At 39.4% G+C, this 24,305-nt stretch overlaps 1 protein-coding gene across 5 annotated transcripts in view; it reads right to left on the bottom strand.

The window, feature by feature from the left end:
• Positions 1-24,305, bottom strand: part of NIN (ninein) — a 116,239-nt gene that overhangs the window by 53,873 nt on the left and 38,061 nt on the right. For all 5 annotated transcript variants that reach the window (XM_081293530.1, XM_081293531.1, XM_081293532.1 and 2 more), the window contains 9 exons: positions 13,901-13,940; positions 12,512-12,702; positions 6,989-7,135; positions 6,360-6,527; positions 5,743-5,879; positions 5,278-5,418; positions 4,819-4,993; positions 2,156-2,266; positions 1,688-1,777 (listed from right to left, as the gene is read on the bottom strand). In XM_081293530.1, the coding sequence (XP_081149656.1) occupies positions 1,688-1,777; positions 2,156-2,266; positions 4,819-4,993; positions 5,278-5,418; positions 5,743-5,879; positions 6,360-6,527; positions 6,989-7,135; positions 12,512-12,702; positions 13,901-13,940 (1,200 nt within the window). The remainder of the gene's footprint in view (positions 1-1,687; positions 1,778-2,155; positions 2,267-4,818; positions 4,994-5,277; positions 5,419-5,742; positions 5,880-6,359; positions 6,528-6,988; positions 7,136-12,511; positions 12,703-13,900; positions 13,941-24,305) is intronic.

The following is a 24,305-nucleotide window of genomic DNA, read 5'->3' as shown; positions in this document are numbered from 1 at the left end:
TGCAGAATAATAACTGTTAACCAAGACACAGAGAAACTGGAACTCTCATACTGGTGGGAATGCAAGATGGAAGAGATTTGCCAGTTTCTCAAAAGGTTAAACACAGAGTTACCATATGACTCAGCAGTTCCACTCTTATATATATGCCCAAGAGAAATGAAAATCTATGTCTTCATAAAAATGGGCACACAGATTTTCATAGTAGCATTATTCATAAAGCCCCTCAAAACTCAAATGTCCATTAACCAATGATAGATAAACAAAACACAATATATCCATATGATAGAATGTTATTCCAACATTAAAAGGAAAAAAGTACTGAAACACTTAACAACATGAATGAACCACGAAAACATCATGCTAAGTAAAGGGAGCCATTCACAAAGGTACACACATTATCTGATTCCATTTTTTTTGTGTGTGTGAAAAGCAAAGATTAGGCAAATCTACAGAAAGTAGAACAGTAATGGTCTAGGGCTAGTGATCATGGGAGTGACTGTGGCTAGGTAGATCAGGGATTTCTTCTTGGGGTGAGGAAAATATTCTAAAATTGACTGTGGTGATGGTTGCACAATTGCGTGGATATAATAAAATACATTGATTTGTACATTTTAGATGGGTGAAATATATGGTGTGTAAAGTTGTTTAAAAAAGTGAATAGACTGGGATGAATTTTATTGATGAATTCATTACATTTAAAGATGTTGAAAGCAAACAGTCCATTTGATTAGGACCAAGAGCTGTAACTTAATTATAAAAGCAGTAGAAATGTTTCTTTTCTCAAAAGTGCACGTGCACCTCCTGAGAAGGCAGCCCAGATACAAGCTCATCAGGAGGGATCTGCTTTCCCCACCTCCGCTCAAGTGCAATTTTTATCTAAAGCACTTAGAACTCAGTTAACCTTGTTAAAATAGACTAGTATTTCTGGCTTAAGGGGGGGGGGGAAATCCCAAATTCCTAAGCTTATGGAAGTTAATTTAGGAAAATAAACAGAGATTCTTCTAAAAGAGTTTTTTTTTTTTTTTTTTTATCTCTCCTGGTAGGTATTGGAAATGGTTTATTATAAACACTTGAATGGTTTCTGCTTCATTTGTTTTGTAAAAAAGGAACTTATTCAAAAATTAAAAAAAAAAAGAAAAAACACAGGACAAAACTAAATTACGCCACATTAGGCTGCAATGATCAATCAAGAAAGGCTAACTTTGGAAAAAGCACATCAACATGGCAATATCATATTCCTCCACTTGGCATAAAATTATATTTTCCTCTAAGCACTAGTAACGTCTGACCTAGATAAAGCAGACCTAAATGCAGTTTGCAGATTCCCTGATGCAGGATATTGACTAACAATATATATATATATATATAAATAAAATTTGTTCTAATTACTTTTACATGACAGTATAATGCATTTGACTCATTGTATACAAATGGAGCACAACTTCTTATTCCTCTAGCTGAACACTGACTAACAATATTAATAGCCAACTTCAACATTGGCTTGTTGAATCTTCACAACCACCTGATGAGTAGGTAGGTATTCTTGTTTTCACAGCCCTCTAGAGGAGAAGGTGAGGCACCCACAGGTTGAAGTGACCTATTCATGGTCATATAGCCAAGAAGCGGTGAGCTGGGATTTGCATGCATGCCCCCCTCCTGCACTCACGTGTTCTCTCCAGCCACTCACCCTGCACTGCTGCTCATACTCATTTCTCATCTGAGTCAGCCTTTCTTCTTGCAGAAAGAATTCAGCACTGCTGGGATCTAGGTCACCAAACTAGAAGGTGAAAGGGCAAAACTGTCATTTTCCCCAAATGCCCTTCTTTGACCTATCACATACCTATCACATACCAGTTTCTGTGTCACCCAGGCTCTTGAGCATGAGAGGAATGCAGTATTTAAGCAGAAACATCATCAACCAGAAGACAGGGAGAACATACAAGAACAAAGTGTTCAACTCAGGCAGGGATGACTTCTTGGTGGCAGGCAATGTTTTCCTTCATAACCACTCACTAAATTATATCCCTGCAAAGTTACAACTTCCTTTAGGTACCCAAATAATTCCCTAATAAAAATGTTCTTGGCACTGCTTCTGCTCTTTTGAATAAAGACACATTGGGCAGCCCATCAGGAAATCAGATTTAGACTGATTTACCTTTTCAGCTAACACATTGTCCAAATTTCGCTGAAGTTTGTTTGTCAGATTCTCATACTCTGCCAACTTCTCTGCATTTTCCAGAAGCTCATTTTCCAGGCGACTGTTTTCCTGAAGAAATTTAGGGAAATTAAATATGGCACAGATTAAGAAATAAGCAAACTGTTGTATCATTTTATATGAAGCATAAGTCAGTGTTCTCGATTAACAAAATATGCCCATCTTGAATGGAAACGAAAATAAACACAAAAAAAGTTGATATCTAAATCACAGCCCAAACGTCTGCCCTTTTTAAAAGAAATCTCATAGAACACGATGTCCAATATGTTAGCCAATAACAGTCACATGTAAATACTGAGTGCTTGAAATATGTACAAAGATGAGTCGTAAGTGTAATATATACACTAGATTTTGCAGAGCACAAATATATAAAATAGGTCAGTAACTTTTTTGTATACTGATTGCAATTTAAAACAATGCCTTTGAGATATTGGACTAAATGAAATGATTTGAAATTAATTTTACCTTTTAATGTGGCCATTTGTAAATTTGAAATTACATATCTGGTTTGTATTCTATTTCTACTGAATAGCACTGCATTAGAGTATTTTTTGAGGATGTTTATTATACTTATTAATGCATATGAATTAAATAAGTGGGTTTCACTTGTAGTGAAACTTAGGGAAATTAAATGAAATATTCTCAATGTATTGTCAAATGAAGGAAGACTTGTTACAAAGTAACTTGTCCAGCCACCAACAAAAGAGAACTCAGAAAAACTATAAAAAGTAGAGTAACTCTAAAATCAATTTTCATTTACTGGTATTATAGTTTGATTTATAAATTAATTTTGGTTTAAGGACGTAAAAGCTATACATTTAAGTGGTTTAAGCTATACATTTTTTAAGTTATAATAAGATAACATCAACCAAAACTCACAAAAAGTTTTATTTAATTTAAAAGGATCTGTACATAAAGTACTTTTTAGAAAGATTTCTACTCACATTGAAAAAAAAAAAACAAAAACACCAGGCATGCTATTTGACATATTTTCTTCTCCAATGGTAAAGACTGATTGGAAGAATGTTATTTCCAAAGCACATTTTGCCAAAAGAATATGGAGCCAGTATATTTTTAACATATTCTTGTTCACACCCTCACATAGCAATATGGAGTAAAGAAAAAAATGTACTTGAAGCATTTAAAAAAAAAATACTACCTTCCCCTAAAAATGCCAGTTCTATACTCTAGCCTTTCAAAGTGTACCTAAACTAATTATGCTAAAATAATAAGGAACAATCTTTATGTATCAGGCACTGTTCCGGTACTCTGAAAGATGCCTAATCAGACACAGATACTGACTACAGGGAACAATCAGGAGCTCAGGAAGAGAAGCAGATGTGGATAAAACTATGATGCAAGAGTTAACTGCACTATGAAGACACAAGAGTAAAGGTAATGGGAATGAAAAAGTCCAGCCCACAGTATCAGGGAAAACAGTGAAGGAGCATAAAAGTGTTCTGTCTCTGAGTGCAGTGGGGTAGGGGCATGGTTCTGGAAGTTGCTGGCAGGAGCTGAGGCTAGAAAGGTATGAGGATGGGAACTCTTTCAGTGGCCTCGAATGAGCACTTTTTTTTTTCTTTTGACAAAGACTATCAGCATGATTATAACTGATCTTTATGGTAACTGAATGGCCATATGAAGGTAGGAGAGATGGGGAAAGAACTGTTAGGGCCCATATAATCAGCTAAGAAATCATGATGAATTCAGAGTCTAATCAGACGCTAGGGAGATGCAGAGGAAGGAGATAAATCTGAGAGGCATTTCAGAGCATCAACACAACTTAGAAACTGATGAGTGATGATGACTGAGAATTTTAACTCCTGGAACTTATAGTGCATTGTGATGACATTGATTAGGGAGAAAATTCAGGAGATGAAAGAACTGCATGATAAGAGTCATAATTGGCTCAGTTTTTGATGTACGGACTTTCAGGAACATTTCATAACAGCAGCGGTAGCATTTCCAAAGTACTTATTTTCCAGATACCATACACATATCATCTGATATAACCCCCACTTCAAAGGGTAAATGTTATTATGGTGCCCATCTGGACATTAGGAAATAGTTTGAGTAATTTCAGCAAAGTATACACTGACACCCATGTCTGAGCCATGCCATCTGACTCTAGAGCTCCTGCATCATATTTTCCATGTGAGTCCAGTAAAGAGAAGGAAAGTCCACTCCTCCACCGAGAGAGAGGAAAGCAGGGAAGACAAATGAGAGAAGAGGCACATATGGAAGCTAACAGAAAACCGAGGCCTCTGTGTGGCAAGAGGTAAGTTTATCTGCAGAGAACAAGGTAGGTGGGCAGAGAAGGGGAAGTAGGACCTGAAGATACAGACAGGCTAGGAGGACCAGATACTGGAATGAGGGTGTCAATTAAGTGCCCAACATCCCTGAGGACCCAATACAACACTATCAGCACACCAGAAGCCTGCATAACCCTGAAATCCAGGGTCCTAGCAGGGTCCCTGCCATGTCTGGATCATGACATGGTGGGGCAAATGTATCAGAGTGAGCCCTGTGTGGACTAGCCCTCTCAGAGCTAAAGCTTTGCATGTGGCAAATGCAGAAGGGATCCCAGCCTTTAAAGAGATTACCTTTAAAGAGAGGGCGAGGCGGTCCCGAATGTAATTCTCCTCTGTTTTTGCCTTTTCGATTTCCTGTTCGAGTTCCAAGCGCTGCTTGCCCACCTGCTGCAGGATCTGCTCCCTCTCTCTTCGGAGTTCATTTTTTAAGGCTGCTATACGTTCCTTGTACTCTTCATCCAGTTTTCTGTAAGGAGGAAAAATTGACAAGCATCCATCAGATCCCCTGGAGTTCCCTATGTGGATCTATCAAACATTGGAAACAGAGTTAATGAGATTGGAAGCACTTTTGAGAAAATATCTAATGTGTCTTGCTTTCCTTGAGGCTTGACCACATCTAAATCTCTGCAGCCAGATGTGGCCCAACAGGCAGGCGGGCAGGCAGGCAGGCAGGCAAAGAATCCCTTGCTCTGTTCTGGCCCTATGCCTGGCAGGTGGGAAAGGATCTGGCCCTTGCCCAACCATTCGCACCTAAGGTTGTACTCATTCCGCCGCTCTATGGCCGCATGGTGATCATCCACTTCCGAAGCCATTAGTGACTTAAGTTTCTCAGCCTTGTCCAGGTCTGACCGTAGTTTCTCTTTTTCTCTGACCACTTGATCAACTCGTTCCCTAGAATCAGAAAGGCACTGAGTTAACAGAAAACTATTTCTAAGCAACAAGTAGACCCCAAAGAGCTCTTATCTGGCTTGCTTAATACAAAAACAAAACCAAGACAACCAAACCCCACCCCAAACATAAAGCTTTTCCATAGTTCCCTTCAAAAGCCTACATGCCAGACTAAGTTCCACCTCATTTTCCTACAGTTTAAGGAAGATCTGTGCAATAGATATGGAGGACTAGTCACATTATGCACACAGAATGTAAAACTGTTTACCGGACTTGTTGGACAGGTGGGAAAGGGAACGGAACAGGAGAACCTTCCACTCAACTTACAACAAATGCCGGATCTCAGCCTTAAAGCTGGCCAGAGCTGCCTGGTGAATGCTGTTCTTGGTGACCAAAAGTTCATTTTCAAGAGCCAGTGTCAATTCTGTCAAGTTGACATTTCCATCAAGGCTGAAATCCAAGGCCTGGAAATCAGAACAGCACAATTTCAAGACAAACCATTAGATCTACCTTCTGAAAGCAAAAAATGTAAAGGTTACATAAACTTGGAGAACTGAATACAGCTTATATATTGGGCAATTACATTTCTTTAGAGACTACTTCAGAATAATCTTCAATCCAGAACAGAACAGTTTTTTCCTAAAGAAAATATAACATGTTTATTTGTTTCTCTTTAAAAAATACTGATACTATAAATAAACACAAATAATAGAGCTCTCATCTTTACCAGCTAGAGATCAGTTAAGCATATTTCTCATGTCAAAAATTCTGGGGTTAAAATTATGGAAAGTAGTTAGCAACAGGGGGGTAGGAAAAGTTACCTCTTATCTGAGAGCTTGTGAACAGAATAATCATTAAAGATAAATCAAAATGAATCAAGAGTTTCAAAAAAAATTGAAAGTTTCCAAGATTTGCCATTTTTCCTCCCATTTTAACTGCCACACCTTTAGGATCTCCTGGCTGTTCTCAATGCCCTCTTCCTGCCAGGTGTCAAGTATTCTCTCTACAGATGCATGGCCCATCCCATCATCCAGGCAGGAGAAGACCCGAAAGCCAATGGTACTCGTCATCGCCGATGGGGTTGTGGTACGACGTCCACTCTCATCAAAGGACTGGAAAAGAGAGACTTCAGCAAGCTCAGCTGTACTCCAGGCATTTCAACTATATGCTGGTCAAGACTGAAACTGGTCAGTGCTGACCACAGAGAGCAGAATTTAATTTGTGCTGCTAGGAAAAAATACTTCATGCAGTTTCCTTTGATCTGTGTTCCCAGGTGAGCCAAGACTACAAAGCTTATCAAAAACAACTATTTTTGACATAGATGGGCTGTCTCTCTACTTAACACCAGGTTTCTCTGACCCCGAGTTGACATCAAGAGACATAATTAGTGGCCTTCCCACTCTGTAATTTATGGTCATTTCTCAAACCCAAGCTTTCTTCCTGACAGGTTAGTCTTTCTTATTCTTCTTTTGCTTTGCACTCTCTCTTTGGCATTTTACTTCAGTCAACAGATTAATTAATTAGAAATTACTAAGTGGGTTCTAGCTTTCACTTATACAAAGAAAAAGCTTACCTGCATGGAGAGGTGCCTTTTCAGTTGTCTGTAAGGAGTAGAGGCTGATGGTGTAAGGGATTTTCCATTTTTAAACAAGCCATAGAAAAAATCTTCTACACTCATTGTGCCATTGGGATCAAGATTATGAAATACTTCTTCAAGCATCTGAAAGAGTCATCACATATTTTAGATGCTTCACTGAAAATAACATAAGGCCTAGGATCTACTTCTGGCCAACAGAAATCAACACCACTGTTGATTCTAAGACTCCAGAAATATAATTATGTCCCTTCACTCTCATTTCAACTAAATGCACTTTCCTTTCCAGTATTGATATACCTTCCCCCTCACACAAACTAAATAAAATCCCATTTTCAACATCTCCATAATTTAATAGAATGTAGCAATTAACTTTCTTTACTCCTAGAGTAGGCAATCTTTAATGATGCCATGTACTTGCAAATTAAAATTTTACTTAAAAAATAAAGATTTAGCTTCCCAGCATTATAATAGTAGAAATTAATAGGACATTCTTCATACCTGCAAACTGTGGTGACTCTAAGTGACGTTTGGCTTATATAAAAATTTGAAATTGGCTAACTAGCACAGCATAATTTGGTCTGGCAGAGATCGTAATGACTTAAGAGTTCGGGTCTGAAACCCATACTTAGAGGTTAGAACCTTACTTGGAACAACACTGTATGTGCTGGAATTTTGTTTTAGCCCAGAAGAGACAAAGATTTGGTGAGACAGGTTTTGTGTGTGTTCTAAGAGATAAAAGACAAGGAAGCTTCAACTGACTCTTACACCCTCTGAGAATAATCAAGTGGTCCTCATCATATAACAAGGGGAACTGGACCCCAGCCCCATCCAGAGGCTTGCCTTGGAGATGGTCTGTTCCTTAGCTTCACAGGCAAGGGGAAGGGGAACAGAGCAGTGTGCATCATTGCAGCCCCAGGAAACGGATTAAAGGCAAAGATCTCCTATTGGAAGTCAGTGTCCCTTGATTTTATGGGGTAGGTTTTTTTTTTTTTTTTCTAAAGGAAAACACCTCCCATGAACAAAACAGAAAGCACATGGGGTTCTTATTAAAATGCAGAGTTTGCTATAGTAAGTCTGAGAGAGGGGCCTAAAATTCTGCATTTCGAACAAGCTCCTAGGGGAAGCCCAGGTCACTGAGTAGCCAGATTCAATAAACAACAAATTTACTCTTGTGGCCTTAAAACTTATAACTAAGTCCATTCTAACATAGGCTTAAATTCTCTGTGACACATCCTCAAATTTTTAATATTCATTTCTTAAATCTGAACTATTGCTATGATTTGTGTCATCTCATGATTGATGTTGTTCTTTATGTAAGTGCTCGAGGCATCTCTTTTATCTCAATGCTCCCCCACCACACACCCCTCACACCAAATAGGAAACATCTGTCTCCATTCTGGAGAGGACTCTGAAACAAGGAAACTATTCTAAAGGGTGGAAATCTTTGGAACAAGTAACAGTTTCTAACAGAGAATCTAGTAATCAAATCCATGGAAAGGCATTTAGGACAAGCTGCAGAGGCTGCCAAGATCCCTTAGCTTTTTGGTCTCATTCTCATCAACCAAAAGAATACTCTCCGATATCAGTATGGAGGATCCTCCAAAAACTAAAAACAGAACTACCCTATGATCCAACTACACCACACCTCAGCATTATCCAAAAGTGTCAAAGTCAGCATACTATAGTGACACATGCATTCCCATGTTTAAAGCAGCACAATTCATCATAGACAAGCTACAGAATCAGCCTAAGTGTCCTTCAACAGATGAATGGATCAAGAAAATGTATAGATAGTGAATGGAGTTTTAGTCAGCCATTTGCAGGAAAATGGATGGAACTGGTGAATATCATGTTAGGCAAAATAAGCTAGGCTCAGAAAGACAAGTTACACATATGAAATATGACATGTGGAAACTAGAAGGAATAAAGGGGATCTTATGAAAATGAAAGGAAGACCATTAGGGAAGAGGAAGGGGATCAGGGCGAAGAAGAAGGGGAGGGCAAGAGAAAGTCCTGGGGACTAAAATTGATCAAATGCATAAACAAATATGCCACAATGAAAACCATTGTTCTGTATGATTAATATTGCCAATAAAATATATATATGTGTGTGTGTGTGTGTGTGTGTGTGTGTGTGTGTGTGTGTATTTATTTATTTATTTTAAAGAACACTCTCCTGGAGGAGGAGGAGGAGGCGGCTTTCAGAACCATCAAACCAAAAGTTATGATGAAATCCAGGTGCCCTGACCAAAGCTAGCAAGGCACATTTTACCTTAGACCCATACTGCTTGACCTTGTGATGTTGGCAAAATCAGCACAGCTTCCAGGTGGCCTAAACACCCATCACTTACTTGGTCCATTCAAATTTGTGGAGCTGGTAAATCCTGCCTTTTTTTTTTTCTTTTTTAAAGTTGGGGGCAAGTAGGCATGTGGTACATAGAGAAGTGAATTCAGAAAAGGGGGAGATGGTCAGGGATGAGGAGAAAAAATACAGGTGAAACAGGCAACTGGGTACCACCTGTGCATGCAGGACCCACATCTAGAACTGCAAGGACATTTTTGCTCCCCATGATGCACTGACCAGATCTTTAAATAGTTAGATGATTTTCCAATGTGTGAGTTAGGAAATAATGTACCAGGATAAAGATCAAAAACCCAAATATGAGCAGAGGCCCAGAAGATGATGGAGACAATGGAGAGGGTGGTTTTAAGACATTGGAAAGTGGTGAGAACTCACTGGACACCTGACTGCATGTCCTTCCCAAGGAGCCTACTACATCTCATGGCCTGCAGAAGGGGGCAAGATCATTGGATTTTTAAAGGAAAATCTCCCAAACTTAAAGTGTACCACACAATTCAATTTTTAAAACCTTGAGCCAGCCAAAGAAAATGACTTTGGGATTAGATGTGGCATCTGGGATGCTGGTTTGCCATCTCTACCTCTTAGTTGTCCTCCCTTCTGGAAAGCAAAGTGCTAGTTAGAGCCGTAAGAGAGGGGCTCCAGTTCCCCCTCAAGACAACAGTGGGCAGCAGTGACCTTACTGTCTTTTATCTATACAATGAAGGGGTGACTAAAGCTCAAATGGCTTTCAGTTGTAAAATCTAGGATTCCAAGTGGCATGTTAACAACATCATCCTTAACTCCCAGCTCCTCTGTGGCTTAGAGCAAATCATAAAAAACACTACAGAATCGCACAGTTTTTCTTTAGGAGAAAAAAAAAAGAAAGAAACCACTAAATAAAAGTTGTGTTTAATAAGCAATCCTTTATTCATACTCAAACCAGAGGAAAAAAATCTTTATTTCTTCTCCCAGGTTTTGGGAACTCTACCACTCTTATATAATGACTACGATTTATTCCAAGAATTGTTTTTGGATAAATAATCCAAGTTTGTGCAATATTTCTTGGCAAAAACAACCCCAGGTTCTGGGTACTGAACTGGTTTATAAATTAGGAGGATGATTGAATTTTATGGCTCAAGAATCACCATTGAGGGCTGGGGTTATGGCTCAGTGGTAGAGCGCTTGCCTCGAATGTGTGAGGCACTGGGTTCAATTCTCAGCACCACATAAAAATAAATGAATAAAAAAAAGGCCCATCAATAACTAAAATACTATTTTTTAAAAAGCCACCATTGAAAAATAAATCACCACTATATACATGAAAAAATGTTCAACATCACTAGCAATTAGAGAAATGCAAATCAAAACTACTCTAAGATTTCATCTCACTCCAGTCAGAATGGCAGCTATTATGAAGACAAATAACAATAAGTATTGTTGAGGATGTCGGGAAAAAGGTACACTAATACACTGTTGGTGGGACTGCAAATTGGTGTAGCCAATATGGAAAGCAGTATGGAGATTTCTTGGAAAATTGGTAATGGAACCACCATTTGACCCAGCTATCTCTCTCCTTGGTCTATACCCAAAGGATTTAAAAACAGCATAGTTCAGGGACACAGCCACATCAATGTTTATAGCAGCACAATTCATAATAGCTAAACTGTGGAACCAACTTAGATGCCCTTCAATAGATGAATGGATAAAAAAATGTGGCATATATACACAATGGAATATTACTCAGCAATAAAAGAGAATAAAATCATGGCATTTGCAGGTAAATGGATGGAGTTAGAGAAGATAATGCTAAGTGAAGTTAGCCAATCCCAAAAAACCAAATGCTGAATGTTTTCTTTGATATAAGGAGGCTGATTCATAGTGGGGTAGGGAGGGGGAGCATGGGAGGAATAGACAACTCTAGATAGGGCAGAGGGGTTGGAGGGGATGCAAGGGGGCATGGGGTTATTAATGATGGTGGAATGTGATGATCATTATTATCCAAAGTACAGGTATGAAGACATGAATTGGTGTGAATATACTTTGTATACAACTGGAGATATGAAAATTGTGCTCTATATGTGTAACAAGAATTACAATGCATTCTGATGTCATATATAAATTTTAAAAAGCAGTCAAGTAGTGTACAATGGCTACATATACAAGTGAGGAAGAAAACATTAAAAATAAAATAATAAATTTTCTGCAAACCAGGATACTGGGAAGTTTTTGATTATAAATTTCTTTGGAAGGGGGGATTAGGAAAATACTACCACTTCTGGAGTGAGCAGAGAGCAGGGTTTCAAATATCATTATAATCAAAGACCCCAAAGCTACGACTGTAGCCCTAACCTCTAACTCCCTAATCTTTATTTTTAGCTTTTTAAAAGACATCTCTTGGAATTACTTACATTCTTATGTTTCACAGCTATTCATGCATTCAGTCCTGCAGAGCCCTTCTTAATTTTTCAGAAAATGTAAAGTTTTAAGTGTTACCAAGTGAGACTCTTTGGGTGGCTCTTTTAAGATTCTGTACTTTCAAAACAACCAACTTACCCTTTTCCATTTCCTCATGACCAGAAAATGGTAATGACCCCTGGTTGTGACAGCTAACCCAAAGCTCTTCTCATACAATAGGCAAAGGCAGCCGAGACCATCCTTAATTCCCAGCTCCTCTGTGGTTTAGAACAAGTCAGATAAACTTTTCTCATATATTGCTCAATCTGCTTAAGGATCCAGGGATGGCATTGAGATATTCTGTCTAAAAACCTAAACTTAACAGCCTGGCTTTCAAAATATTCCTCCAACTTAAATGTGTGAAACTCTCTGCTTAATTTTTCCTCCATGCTTTCCCATGTGTTCCTTTGTGATTGACAGCTTCTAACATCATAGCTCAAAGAGATAGGGTCTGATAGTCTCATCCAGGGTAACAGGTTTAGCACTGTAAGGGGTACACAGTATGCACAAAGTATCAGTTTTTCTTTCTCATAAAACAATATGAATTCCTCAAAAGACAATATCTTCAAGAATGACTTCTTAGGAGGAAAGAAAATAGTCTCTAACAAGCTGCAGGAAGCTATGGTATGGCTGTCCCTGCCTGTGGCCAGCTAGGAGCTTATCATCATTATTGTTCTTGAATCAAAATACACTGCAATGCTTACCTCTCCATCAACATTCTGCAAACCATACTGCTCGCAGATGGAGACCAGCTTCTTCCGGTTCAGGTGACCATCCCGGGTGATTCCCAGATCATCACAAACCTCCTGCAGTTTCTCCTCTATCCAGTCTTGGGGAGGGGAAGACCCACTCTGTGAGGCACTCAAGTCATCTGGGTTCCAAAACCGTAGCTGGCCTGAAATCAGAGAGCACACAGTATTGTCTCCAAAGGAAGTGCAAAGAAAGAGTGAGTGCCTATTCTCAAAAAAAAAAAAAGTACTTTTGAAAATAAATATTATATTTAAAAAGTTGAATATTATAAGAAATGTTGGCCCCCTTCTTATTTGATCCTGATGTTCCAACATAAACTTTTTTTTTTTAGAACCAACAGGTAATCTTTTGATCCATGGCAGTTAAACTGAGTAAAGAACATCCTTCCTATGCAGTACCACTCATAACGCTTTATTCCAACTAATAACATCAGAAGCTTAGGTGGTCATCTGATCATATGAGAAGGCTGGTTGAGAGCTACCCTAAAGTGTTCCAGGCCCCGAACAACTATAGGTTCCAGTTTTATTTCTACTATCTAAATACTAGAGCATCTTTTACTAAGCAAAAAAAATTCATGATGATCATCTCAAGATTTGCCTCTTTCCAAAGTCTGCACATAAGAATAATTCTGACCTATAGAAAACAATCCAACTTCAAAGAATTACAGGTTGCAAGTTCCAAGTTCCTATTATCGGTAATATAAAGGGTAATTTCTATTTGAAGACAGAGATCAAACTACTTATTTAAATATCAAGAATATTATCCTCTATTAAAAAATCCCTACTTCTAAATTGTCCACTTACATATTAGAGAGTCTGTAAAGTTGTCACTTAAACATGAGATAATCACTAGCACAATTTTGTGTGCTGGAAGAATGGAGATCTAGAGAGAACATGTTGTAAACACATTTAAGCACAGTTAATCCCAGATAGGTAGTGAAGTGGCTTGAGAGCTTGTCAGCTGGACCTCAGTGCCACCTGGTGGTCAGAGGATCAATTGTGTTCCAATGCTTTTTATATACATTTGAAATTGCAAGGGATGCATATTAAAATGCTATTTAGGTTAGGTTACTATTTAGGTTATGGTTGTTCAATTAATTAAAAGGCTTGTATCAAGAGAAATTAGTCACATCATAGTTGCTATCTTTTTCATGATGTTAAAAGCCAGGAGTTTAAAACTATGAGCTATCAACTGCAATTGAATTTTCTGTGGCTTCTGTTCCTAATGTTTATTCTCAACTAGCCTCCAGCATAAGATGCGGGAAAGTAGGGTATGGGAAGTGCTCTATGAATGGCAGCCCAGCCCTCCCCTCCCCAGCAGGTCCCCACATGCTCAGCTCTTACCTTCTGCTTCATACTCCTCACCGCATTGCGTCTTCCAGTGCTACGGAGAACAAGAGATGATTAGTGTGCTTTTGAAATTATTCAAAAAGTAATCCAAGCTTTTCCTAGACCAGATTACATTCTGGCTCTGAAATCATCATCTGGGTGGGCCACATGATTTTAGGGCCTGCCAATGCTTCTATCCAGGAGGGTTCTCTTCAGTTAACCAGGTGACTCCTATGACACTGAATATGGTCTTCTGCAGACTCTTATAAGGATTTGTCCTTCTCATCTGGGAGGTCACTTATTCAACAGCAAAAGCTATCAAAACCCATTAAATAAAGCTGAAGTAAATATTCAGAATCCATTAAGAAAACAAGATTTTGTATGCACGCATTTATGAACTTCTTGTTTAATAAATGTGTATTGAATGCTTATTTTTATGCTAGGTCTTAGTAATGCAGTCATAAAGAGAACCAACACATTTCCTGCCTCACAAAGTGCATATGCTAATGAGGACAAGCTGACAAGAAAACAGGAAGTACACAGGAGGATGTTTTAAGTGCTGTGATAGGGAATTTCAGGATGCTGTGATGATGCCTACATGAGACACTTCAGACTCACTAGACAGGGTAGATTTCCTAGAAGAAGCAAGGTCTAAGCTGAGACCCCCAAGGATGAACTAGAGAGAGTGAAGCAAGCGGGTATGAATAAGCTTTGTGTGCCTGTGGCACAGTGAGCAGAGAAATGCAAACCAAAAAATGGGAGGCTAGAAAGCTTGAGCTAAATAAAATATATATTACCAGTAAATTTCAGTAAAAGTAGTAAACCTTATCTGAATTAGACCATTTAGCCATCTTATCATGCTGTTTCTACTTTTTAGTGAGTCTTCCCCAGGGTCACAGCATGTAGTTTATGTACTGGCAAAACCACCCAGCCAAGGGCACAAGTCAGGACCAAAATCCACCATTGCCCACTTTACAGATCTTCTTCCAACCAGCTGCAAACATAGGTCTTCAGTGGCTTTGGCCTTTCCAGCCAGCTGCCCAGTGCTCCCACTTCTACTGGGAGGTTTTGTGACCACTGGCAAAAACATAACTCTGTCAAGGTAGGTGACTTTGATAACAAAAACCAGCCCATTCTCTGAGGTGGCCAAACTATCTAAGATGAATTAATTTTTTTGAATCCTGAAATAAACTGAGCAGTAAAAACAGGCCTTGTTGCCACCTGTCTCCAGACCTGGATTCCTCATGGCAGATGGAGTGCCACCTGAAAAATCCTTGGATTAAAACACTGTCTTTCAGTAGTTTGTTCAAATTGGCCTGAGCTGAGGTTCTTATTTTGGGCCACCTAAGCACATCTACTTCATTCTCCACACTCCCTGAAGTTCTCTGCTTTTAAATGAGGGTCAAGTAGCTACCATGATTTCATAGCTCCTTATTTCCCTTACAAAAACACTGAAGATAGCACAAATTCAGGAGCTGGCCTAAATGTAAACCTCAAATTGACAATGCTCAGACAGAGTGTTCTTGTCACACAGAAGGCACCAAAAGGCCATAACTCCAAATGAGTATGTTCACCATGGCTCATTCAGGTTACAATTGAAAGTCACTAGCATACAAAGGGATGATGATGATGAATCAGTAGGCTATCAGTAGATGTGATTTTTTCACAACTACAGTTTTATCAGCTCACTGTGATAAAGGCAGGTGGTGTGCAAGGCAGGGTGGGAACAAGGGGTGAGTGGCAGAGTCAACAGTCCTCCATGGATTTCTTTACTTACTGCTGGTCAGAATTCAACTGTATTTTATATATGAAATTTAAATCAATAAAGCCCCACTAGTAAAAGTATCTTGCCTGCCTGTCCCTCCATATTTATTTCCTTATCCAACAGAGCAAATTATTTAAATACTCACTCTGCTGTGGTATCCACAATTATGAAAATTCATCATTCAACATTTGAACACCCTAGAACTAAATCCATTAAACCAACCTACAACAAATCAAATACGGTTTATGATCTAAGAAGTGTAGGTCAAAATAAAACCTCTCAAACCACAAATGAGATGATTTTTAACAGCAGGCACTGATGGGAGAAATGGTAGGAGATATATTATCACTGCACCCAAACCAGAAAGAGAGCTCCAGCTGGGATTCCTACTTAGAAATGTGCAAACCTGCAAGGAATCCTTGGTAACACCTTCTAAAGCAATGAATTATGTGTTGTTACACAAAAGTTGATTTATTAACTTTGTTCATTCACATCTTAATTCATTTTAAAATTGAGTTCAAAGAACTAAGGTGCATAGAATTTCTAATATACTGTTTTCCAACATATCACCATCTATGGGACTGTGTGCATATTTCAGGTTGACAGGGACAGTACATGCTTGCTGGTTTCTTTCTTCAATTCTCACGCCCAACTAATAAGAGATTAAGTGTGGAGACCACAGCATAGATCTAGGAGCCAGACTGCCTGGCATCGAATCCTGGCTTACCTATCAGGTTGACCTTAGGCAAGTTTCTTGACCTATCTACAAAATGGGAATAAAGTAGTATAGTACAGATTTCACAGAGGTAAGGGGAAAGGGATTAGAATTGTGCCTGTGCAATGTAAAATTTTTATTTTATTGGCCAGGTGTGCGCATAATAGACATGAAATTTATATTTGTAGAAATATTTTTCATTACTATGTTTAAACTTAAAGTAGGGGCTGGGGTTGTGGTTCAGTAGTAGAATGCTTGCTTAGCATGTGTGAGGCACTGGGTTTGATCCTCAGCACCACATAAAAATAAATAAAATAAAGGTCCATTGACAACTAAAACATATTAGGAAAAAAAACAAAAACTTAAAGTAGTCTTTTGGGTAGGCCTGAGGACGTATTCCCCTACTCATATAAATTTATAAGAAAAAAGTCAAGCCTCCAGCAGAGGTGCAAAGAATATTGACCATTCACATAAGAGGCAACAAAATTAAATAAATTTGGGGAAAGGTTTATCTCAGTACCAATCAAAGTAGTATAAATTTGGGCTGGGGATGTGGCTCAAGCGGTAGTGCGCTCGCCTGGCGTGCGTGCGAGCGACCCGGGTTCGATTCTCAGCACCACATACCAACAAAGATGTTGTGTCCGCCGAGAACTAAAAAATAAATATTAAAAATTCTCTCTCTCTCTCTCTCTCTCTCTCTCTCTCTCTCTCTCCCCCCTCTCTCACTCTCTCTTTAAAAAAAAAAGTAGTATAAATTTAAACCAAGAAATCATAATAGTTTGTACTAAATTAGCAAAAGATAAGTTTAAGATACACTCCTATTACAACTATTATAGTTTAAAATAGGCCTGTTTAAGATGAATGCATAAAGAAACTGTGGTACATATACATAATAAAATATTACTCAGCTCTTAAGAAGAATGAAAATATGGAATTTGCAGGGAAATGGCTGGAACTGGAGAATGTTATGCTAAACAAAATAAGACAGACAACCCCAAGGAACCAAAGGCTAAATTTTTCTGATACGCAGATGCTAATTCATAATAAGGTGGGAGTGAGAATAGAAGTATTTTGGATTGGAAAGAGGGGAGTGAAGGAAGGGGAGGTAACATGGGGGTAGGAATGACAGTAGAATGAATCAAACATTATTACCCTATGTGCGTATATGATTACATGACCTGTGTAACTCTATATCATGAGCAGCCAGAGGAATGAGAAGTTATACTCCATTTATATATGTCAAAATACATTCTACTGTCATGTAAAACTAATTAGAACCAATAAAAATATATTAAAAAAGAATGTAAACAATAGATTTGTTTGTATATTACTTGTAGCAATGTAAATGGGTATTATTCCTTTATTAATGAAAATGGCATTATGTGTCAAAAGCAATAAAAATATTCATACTCTTTGACCCAATAAATTTACTTGCTATCCAAAGGCAATAAAATCAAAGATTGAAAGCAAAAAGCCATAGGCATAAATATGTGTATTGTAGCACTTTTTGTAACAATATAATATTGAAAACAGCCTAAATATTCAACAATAGGGGCATAAAATATAATGATACATCATAATGTAGTCATTAAAAGAATAATTAAGAAACTGTAGGAACATGAAAAAAATCCTAACAAATGAAAGAGCATAACAAAAATGCCATCTACCCTATGGTTACTGCTGGCAAAACTATTTACACAAACAGACAAAGACTGGAAGGAAATAGAGATAATAAAAATAGATACATTTTGGGCCGGGCACGTTGGCACACGCCTATAATTTCAGGAGCTTGGAGGAGGATCGTGAGTTCAATGCCAGCCTCCACAAAAGCGAGGTGGAAGCTATTCAGTGAGACCCTGTCTCTAAATAAAATACAAAATAGGGCTGGGGATGTGACTCAGGGGTCTAGCGCCCCTGAGTTCAATCCTTTGTATACAGCACCCCAAAGAAAAAATAGATACATTTTGGTTGAGGAACCATGGGAGACAATTTTCTACTTCTTCTACTGTTATAAATGCTGTTGATGCAATATAAATAGGCACGACTTTCATTCTTTCTTTTGCCCAACTGCCTTCAAGTTCTCATTAAATTAACTCTTGTGACTTGGGGATGGGGATGGAGGAAGGAAGTTCTCCCCTTTGGTAAGTCCCATTCTGCAACACCTGCAATGCCATCCCGTCTTGTGACAGAGGGAGAAGTATTGGTGAGAGCCTGAATGCAAAGGCTACTAATGCCAGTGCCCCCTAAGCTTAGTGGCAGGTGGAAAGATCTGAGACACTCGCCTGAGACTTGTCTGGGGGGACTGAGACTATCCCCCTTGAAGTAGCCCAATCCAAAGTATGGTACAGGTTTTGAACCCCAGGCAGCACCTTCACTTAAAAAAGTCTCGCATAAACTCTTGAGGCAATTGGGGGTGGTGAGGTAAGGGGTGATTTAAACATATTCTGAAGTCTAGGGGAAACAGTTTCCCAAGCACTTCTCCCACAGCCCTTTGTAAGAAACAGGAACCATCCTGCTAGGAGAAGCAAGCTTATGCTAATGGCCACATTTTCATTCTAAGACCACCTCAGCTGGAGACGAAATTTATTACTCAGATATGATATATGCTATGCTTCTCCTGAGTCTCCACTGAGGGACTTCTCCTTTAACAAGAGGGAGGTAAGCACATGGCAGCTGGAAGTTTGTTATTAAATTGCAATTTCAGGAGGTGGGGTGTGTGTAGGGGGGAGATCCAATTCATTCACAGCTCATTTATTTTCATTCTCATTGCCTGGAGCCAGTTATTCCCATTAAAAAGCTGGGGAAGGAGGGGAGAGCAGGTTAGAAGGTTGGGGGATTAGATCATTCAGCTACTGAACAGCACCAATAAAAGGAGGCATCATTCTGGAACAGGGTCCTTTAATTGCTGATGGTTTCCCCAGCATAGTGAAAGCTGGCAGGTGGCCTCTAGACACTGATCTGCCAGAAGCACGGAAGGGATATAATCATGAAAATCTTTGGATGAGCCAGGCTGAAGAGAGGGACAGTTGCTGGATGCATTCATGAGGAAGGATTTTCCATTTCTTCCCTTGAAATCCTAGGTAGCCTCTCACTGGAGAAAGAATGGCTATTAATGCACTTAAACATTATTCTGTAGGACTCTAGCCCCTCCCAACTCTGTGGGCAATGGATAAGCACAGGGGCTTGGCAGAGAGACTGTCTGGTCTGGCTTAACCACTTCCTGAGACCCCTCCAGTACTTCATCTGCCAAGTGGGATGACACTCTTACATACTTAGGGACACGGAGGCATATGCTTGGCACTTAGGAAAATCAGCTATCATTATCGTTTCAGCTGGAACCATGATGTGGTTAGGCGTTTGGACTTCAGAGCTGTACTCCTTGGGTTCATTTTCACCTTTGACCTTTACTGCCAGGGTGACCTTGGGCAAGTTACTTAATCTCTGTGTGCCTCAGTTTCCTTATGCATAAGTAACAATACCTATCTCCAAAGTTAGGCTGCATTTTTGGAAAGCACTTGGAAGAGTGCCTGCTATGACTTAAGCACTAAGCATTTGTGAAGTAAATAAGAAATACAATTATGAATCCTAATTGGATGTTCAAAAGTAGGACAAGGGCAGAAGAAACAGCAGACAGACCACAGTCAGCTGTAAGAATAACTCAGAAGAGACTCTTTAAAACTACTGTTTTGATATGTTGATTGACTTGATTTAATCATCTCACAATGTACACATATATTAAAACATCATGTATATTATAAACATACAGAATATGTACATTTATGTATGTTTCATCAATTCTACCAAATCTACAGTTTTGACATGGTGATTGTGATGAAGCAATCAACTTTGATTTAATTTAGGATCAGAGCCTCCCCTGGGGACCTTCCCCTACAGACAATGTCCCCTGGGCTGCCACAGCTGGCAGGGACTGTCCTGTGCTTCCTCATTACCATGCCAAGTGTACTGGTCAACAGCCCCATTGAGAGAAAACACAGGAGAGAGGGTCAGAGGTTGCCCAGCCCTAAAATGTCTGCTTCAGAAAGCAGTCCCCAACCCCCCAGGAAGATAAAGGGAGCCCCTACACTCACTGTGCATCTCAGTGTCATGCTGGTCATTGTGGCTGGCTCTTGGGTTTTCTACAGCTGGACGATAGTGCCCTGCACACTTCAGTCACATAGACGACACCAATTTCAGGAAATGTTTTTTTGGAGAGACACCTGCTTTGGTGGACTGCAGAGCAGATGGCTTGAGTTTCTCAGATCCCCGGCTTCCAGCCCCAAGGCCGGGCTAGCATCTGCAGGCTTTGGATCTGGTGCGGCCCCTACCCACAATAGCCCAGTTGCCACCCCCCACACGCCATCTGCTCTAGTGCAGACCTTTGTGCCCCACAGAATGTACGGCTAATTAAAATGATTATGGGGGCACACACAGGGCTATTCTTTCCCGGCAGAGGTTGCTTAGCTGATCTCAGCAGCCCCAGAGCATGAAGCAGATTCTTTTTTGAACAGGGAGGGCCTTGCAAGCCTGAAGAGAAGAGGAAGGAAACTTACTAGAATAGCAAAGGTCCCCAGAGAAACTGAGCTGGAATATCCCTTTTAAAAGGGGAGCACATTTAGCAAAATGAGTCACTGACAAAAAACAGCAATCTGTTTAGGGAGAATGCTTATGATGAAAATTTTAGGACTTTTTAGTACACAGTGTCGGTGGCATGGTTCACTCATAGTTCTACATATTTATAAAGTCTGAGTTGGGTACTGGAAGCTAAGTGTGCCCAGGAGGGCTGGCTATTATTGTTTCAACAGGACACACTTTTCCTGGGACTGAGACTCATTTCCCACTCTGCTGCCTTTGAAGGCAAAGGCAAAGGAGGGCCTGACAGCTCAGCTCCCAGTCTCTATTCTGAACTCAAGGACAAGCTGCTCAGTGGCAGGCTGTCACAACCAGAATGCAAATCAATGCCTTAATCTTTAAAAGCAATTAAATGCTACAAGTAAGTGCTGGGGATAACAGGAATGAATGCACAATTTTTAAATGCATACACATCCTACTACATTGCCAAAAATTCTTTAGTACTGCGGGTGTATGGAAATGTAGAATCGAAGAGTCTGAGCTGTAAGCCTCTTCTGCTGTCAAGGTTGGGAGACTGCTTTAGCTTATTGAATTTCAAAGTCCTCAAAGGGAAGGGACATTTTTATATCTTTCCTGCTCATCAGAGTTGCTCAATGGCTAGTTAACACTATTTTTCTATGTGGAGCATAATTAATAGGAGAGTTGGAAAATGCTTAATTATTATTAAAATTAATTTGATTTGTTATCTAATAGAAAATAAATATTAGAAATTGTTGATCTGGCCAGGTATAGGGGTGCATGACTATAATTCCAGCAGCTTGGGAAGCTGAGGCAGGAGGATTGTGAGTTCAAAGCCATCCTCAGCAACTTAGCGAGGTCCTGAGCAACTCTGTGAGACCCTGTCTCTAAATAAAATACAAAATAGGACTGGGGATGTGGCTCAGTGGTTGAGTGCCCCTGAATTCAAAGCCGGGTACCAAAACATTAATTAATTAATTAACTGTTCTGGAAGAAAGTGGGACTAGATTCCAAGGGAATTCTTTCTGGGATCAAGTCAGGAAGACTCACTGGGACACCGAAGTCCTAAGTCTTGTTAGAGAGAGAGAGAGAGAGAGTGTGTGTGTGTGTGTGTGTGTGTGTGAGAGAGAGAGTCTTATTATAAGCTTCAAAGGGGCTTCTCAGATCACTTTCAGGTAATCTACAATTGCATCTTGAATGAGTGTTTCATTTCTGGAAATAGCCAGATAATCTAATCAGACTAAAGAAACATAAAGGCAAGGACTAGGATGTCACTAATAAAAATATCCAAAAATCCTAGCTGGGCGTGGTGGCACATGCCTGTAATCCCAGAGGTTCCAGAGGCTTAGGCAGGAAGATTGGGAATTCCAAGTCAGCCTCAGCAATTTAACAAGGCCCTAAGCAACTTAGCAAGACCCTGTCTCAAAATAAAATAAATAAATAAATAAATAAATAGGGCTGGGGGGGGGGTGGTTTCAGTGGTTAAGTGCCCCTGAGTTCAGTTCTTGGTACCAAACAAATAAATAAAACAAACAAACATCCTGAGGATGTCACAGCATTTGATGGGGTAGATGGCATAGTAATAAATTGCTTGCTTTGTCAAAGACTGGAACAAAAAATGTTAACATGGATAAGGAGAAAATAGATGTGCTTCCACTACAAAAGATCTCAGCAGAACTTCTGTCAGTTAAGAAGGGTTTGCTCCATAATTAAATATTGACTCTATACAATGTAAATGAATAATTCATAAAGTTTAACTACAAAGTTATGCATATATGAAAATGAACATAAGGGGAAGATAAGTTAGTTTCATACTTCTTAAAGAAGTTTGACTTTTTGTAGGGTAGCAAAGTCAGCTTTTGGTTTTGGTGTGGGTGCTTTTCAACAACTTCCACCCCTATCCTCTCACCCCTGTTCCAACACAACACCTGAATCCACTTGTCCATCCTTGGGCGAATGTGGAAATCAGCTTTAACTTTTTCTCCCAGGTTCTCGCTTAAGTTGCAGTGTGCGAGCCAACAGTTTTAGCTTACACTACTATTGTCTACAGTTGAAGAAATCATTGTTTATGGCCCCTTGTTCTTGATAAGAATCTTACTAGAACTGATCTGTTCCCTGTGGAGGAAAACAGTTAACAAGGTGTCCCCTGTTTTCAACCAGGACAGAAAGCAAAGTGGCCCTGCCCCAATTGTATTAATTGCACAATCTTTCCTACCAAGTCTGAAGAATACAGAATAGAATAATTGAGAATTCATTTTCTCTTTTCCTTCTTTCCATCTACCTCAAAAGAAACATGAGCATAAAATTCAAGGTCAGTTCAGTAGCTCCTGCATATAAAAGGAGAAAAAATGTTCATTTCCAAACCTAAAAAAAAAAAAAAAAAAAAAAAATCTCACTTCTGTTTCTTAATGAAGTAAAGCACAAACAGCTACTATCAAAACCTTCTCATTAATTGCACCTCAGTTTGGAATCGAGAATGTGTCCTTTGTTGGGTTAATTCAAAGTAGATTGTCCTGTTGAATTGACTTGGGTGAAAATGACGTCACGAAAAAAGAAAAATCACCACTTTTCTTTCAATACTACCCAGAAGAGAGGTCAGATGCCCAAGGGATCCATTTGCCACATAAACACACTAAATTGGAAGGCGAATGCATGTTGCAGCCTGCCAGTGGGACCTACCTGTCACTTGTGAATTAGTGCATTCTGCTTCAGGGTTTCCAAATGAAATTCTGAAACACCACACTTCAGTGTTGAAAATTTAGCTAGATTACAGCAGTCTTTTCCCTACAGAGGGCTTTATTGCCTTGTAAACTAAACTTGGTAGGGGAGACATGCTTAATAGCTAGGTTAGATAGTCTCAGTTTCAGCAGGAAAGAATCAAATTTCCTGATAAAAGCACTGGGGGAGGGAGAGGAGGCAGGATGGAGACTATTAAAATGTTTACAATTTATGTCAATGCTTTAACATAGATGTACTGAAACAAAAGTCAAACATGATCAAAAACACCTTGTAACAAGGTTTGTTTTCATATGATCTGTGCAGGGAGGGAGCTACCCCACAGTAACAATGTGGGTTCTCACCCATAGCAGCACATCACAATGGTGCACAGTGAACAGTCACCAGATGAGCTCCGAGTTGCTTGTAGCTAATGAAGCCTGAAGCTTCACATGGGACTTACATTAAATATAAATATAGTTGCTTCAAAGCAATCTCCGTAATAGCCTCTCTCATGCTCATCTGCATTTCTATATGTTTTCCTGAGTTGGAGAGAAAGAGTGGAGTTATAGGTAGACTGCAGAGAATTATGACTGCTGAGAATTACTGATTTTGGTTTTGCTTGTGGGAAAATGTCT

Source organism: Spermophilus citellus, assembly GCF_964194105.1.
Source record: "Spermophilus citellus genome assembly, chromosome: 4".
Lineage (NCBI taxonomy): Eukaryota > Metazoa > Chordata > Mammalia > Rodentia > Sciuridae > Spermophilus > Spermophilus citellus.
The sequence above is the reverse complement of the archived record's forward strand: the minus strand, read 5'-3'. Positions and strand labels throughout refer to the sequence as shown.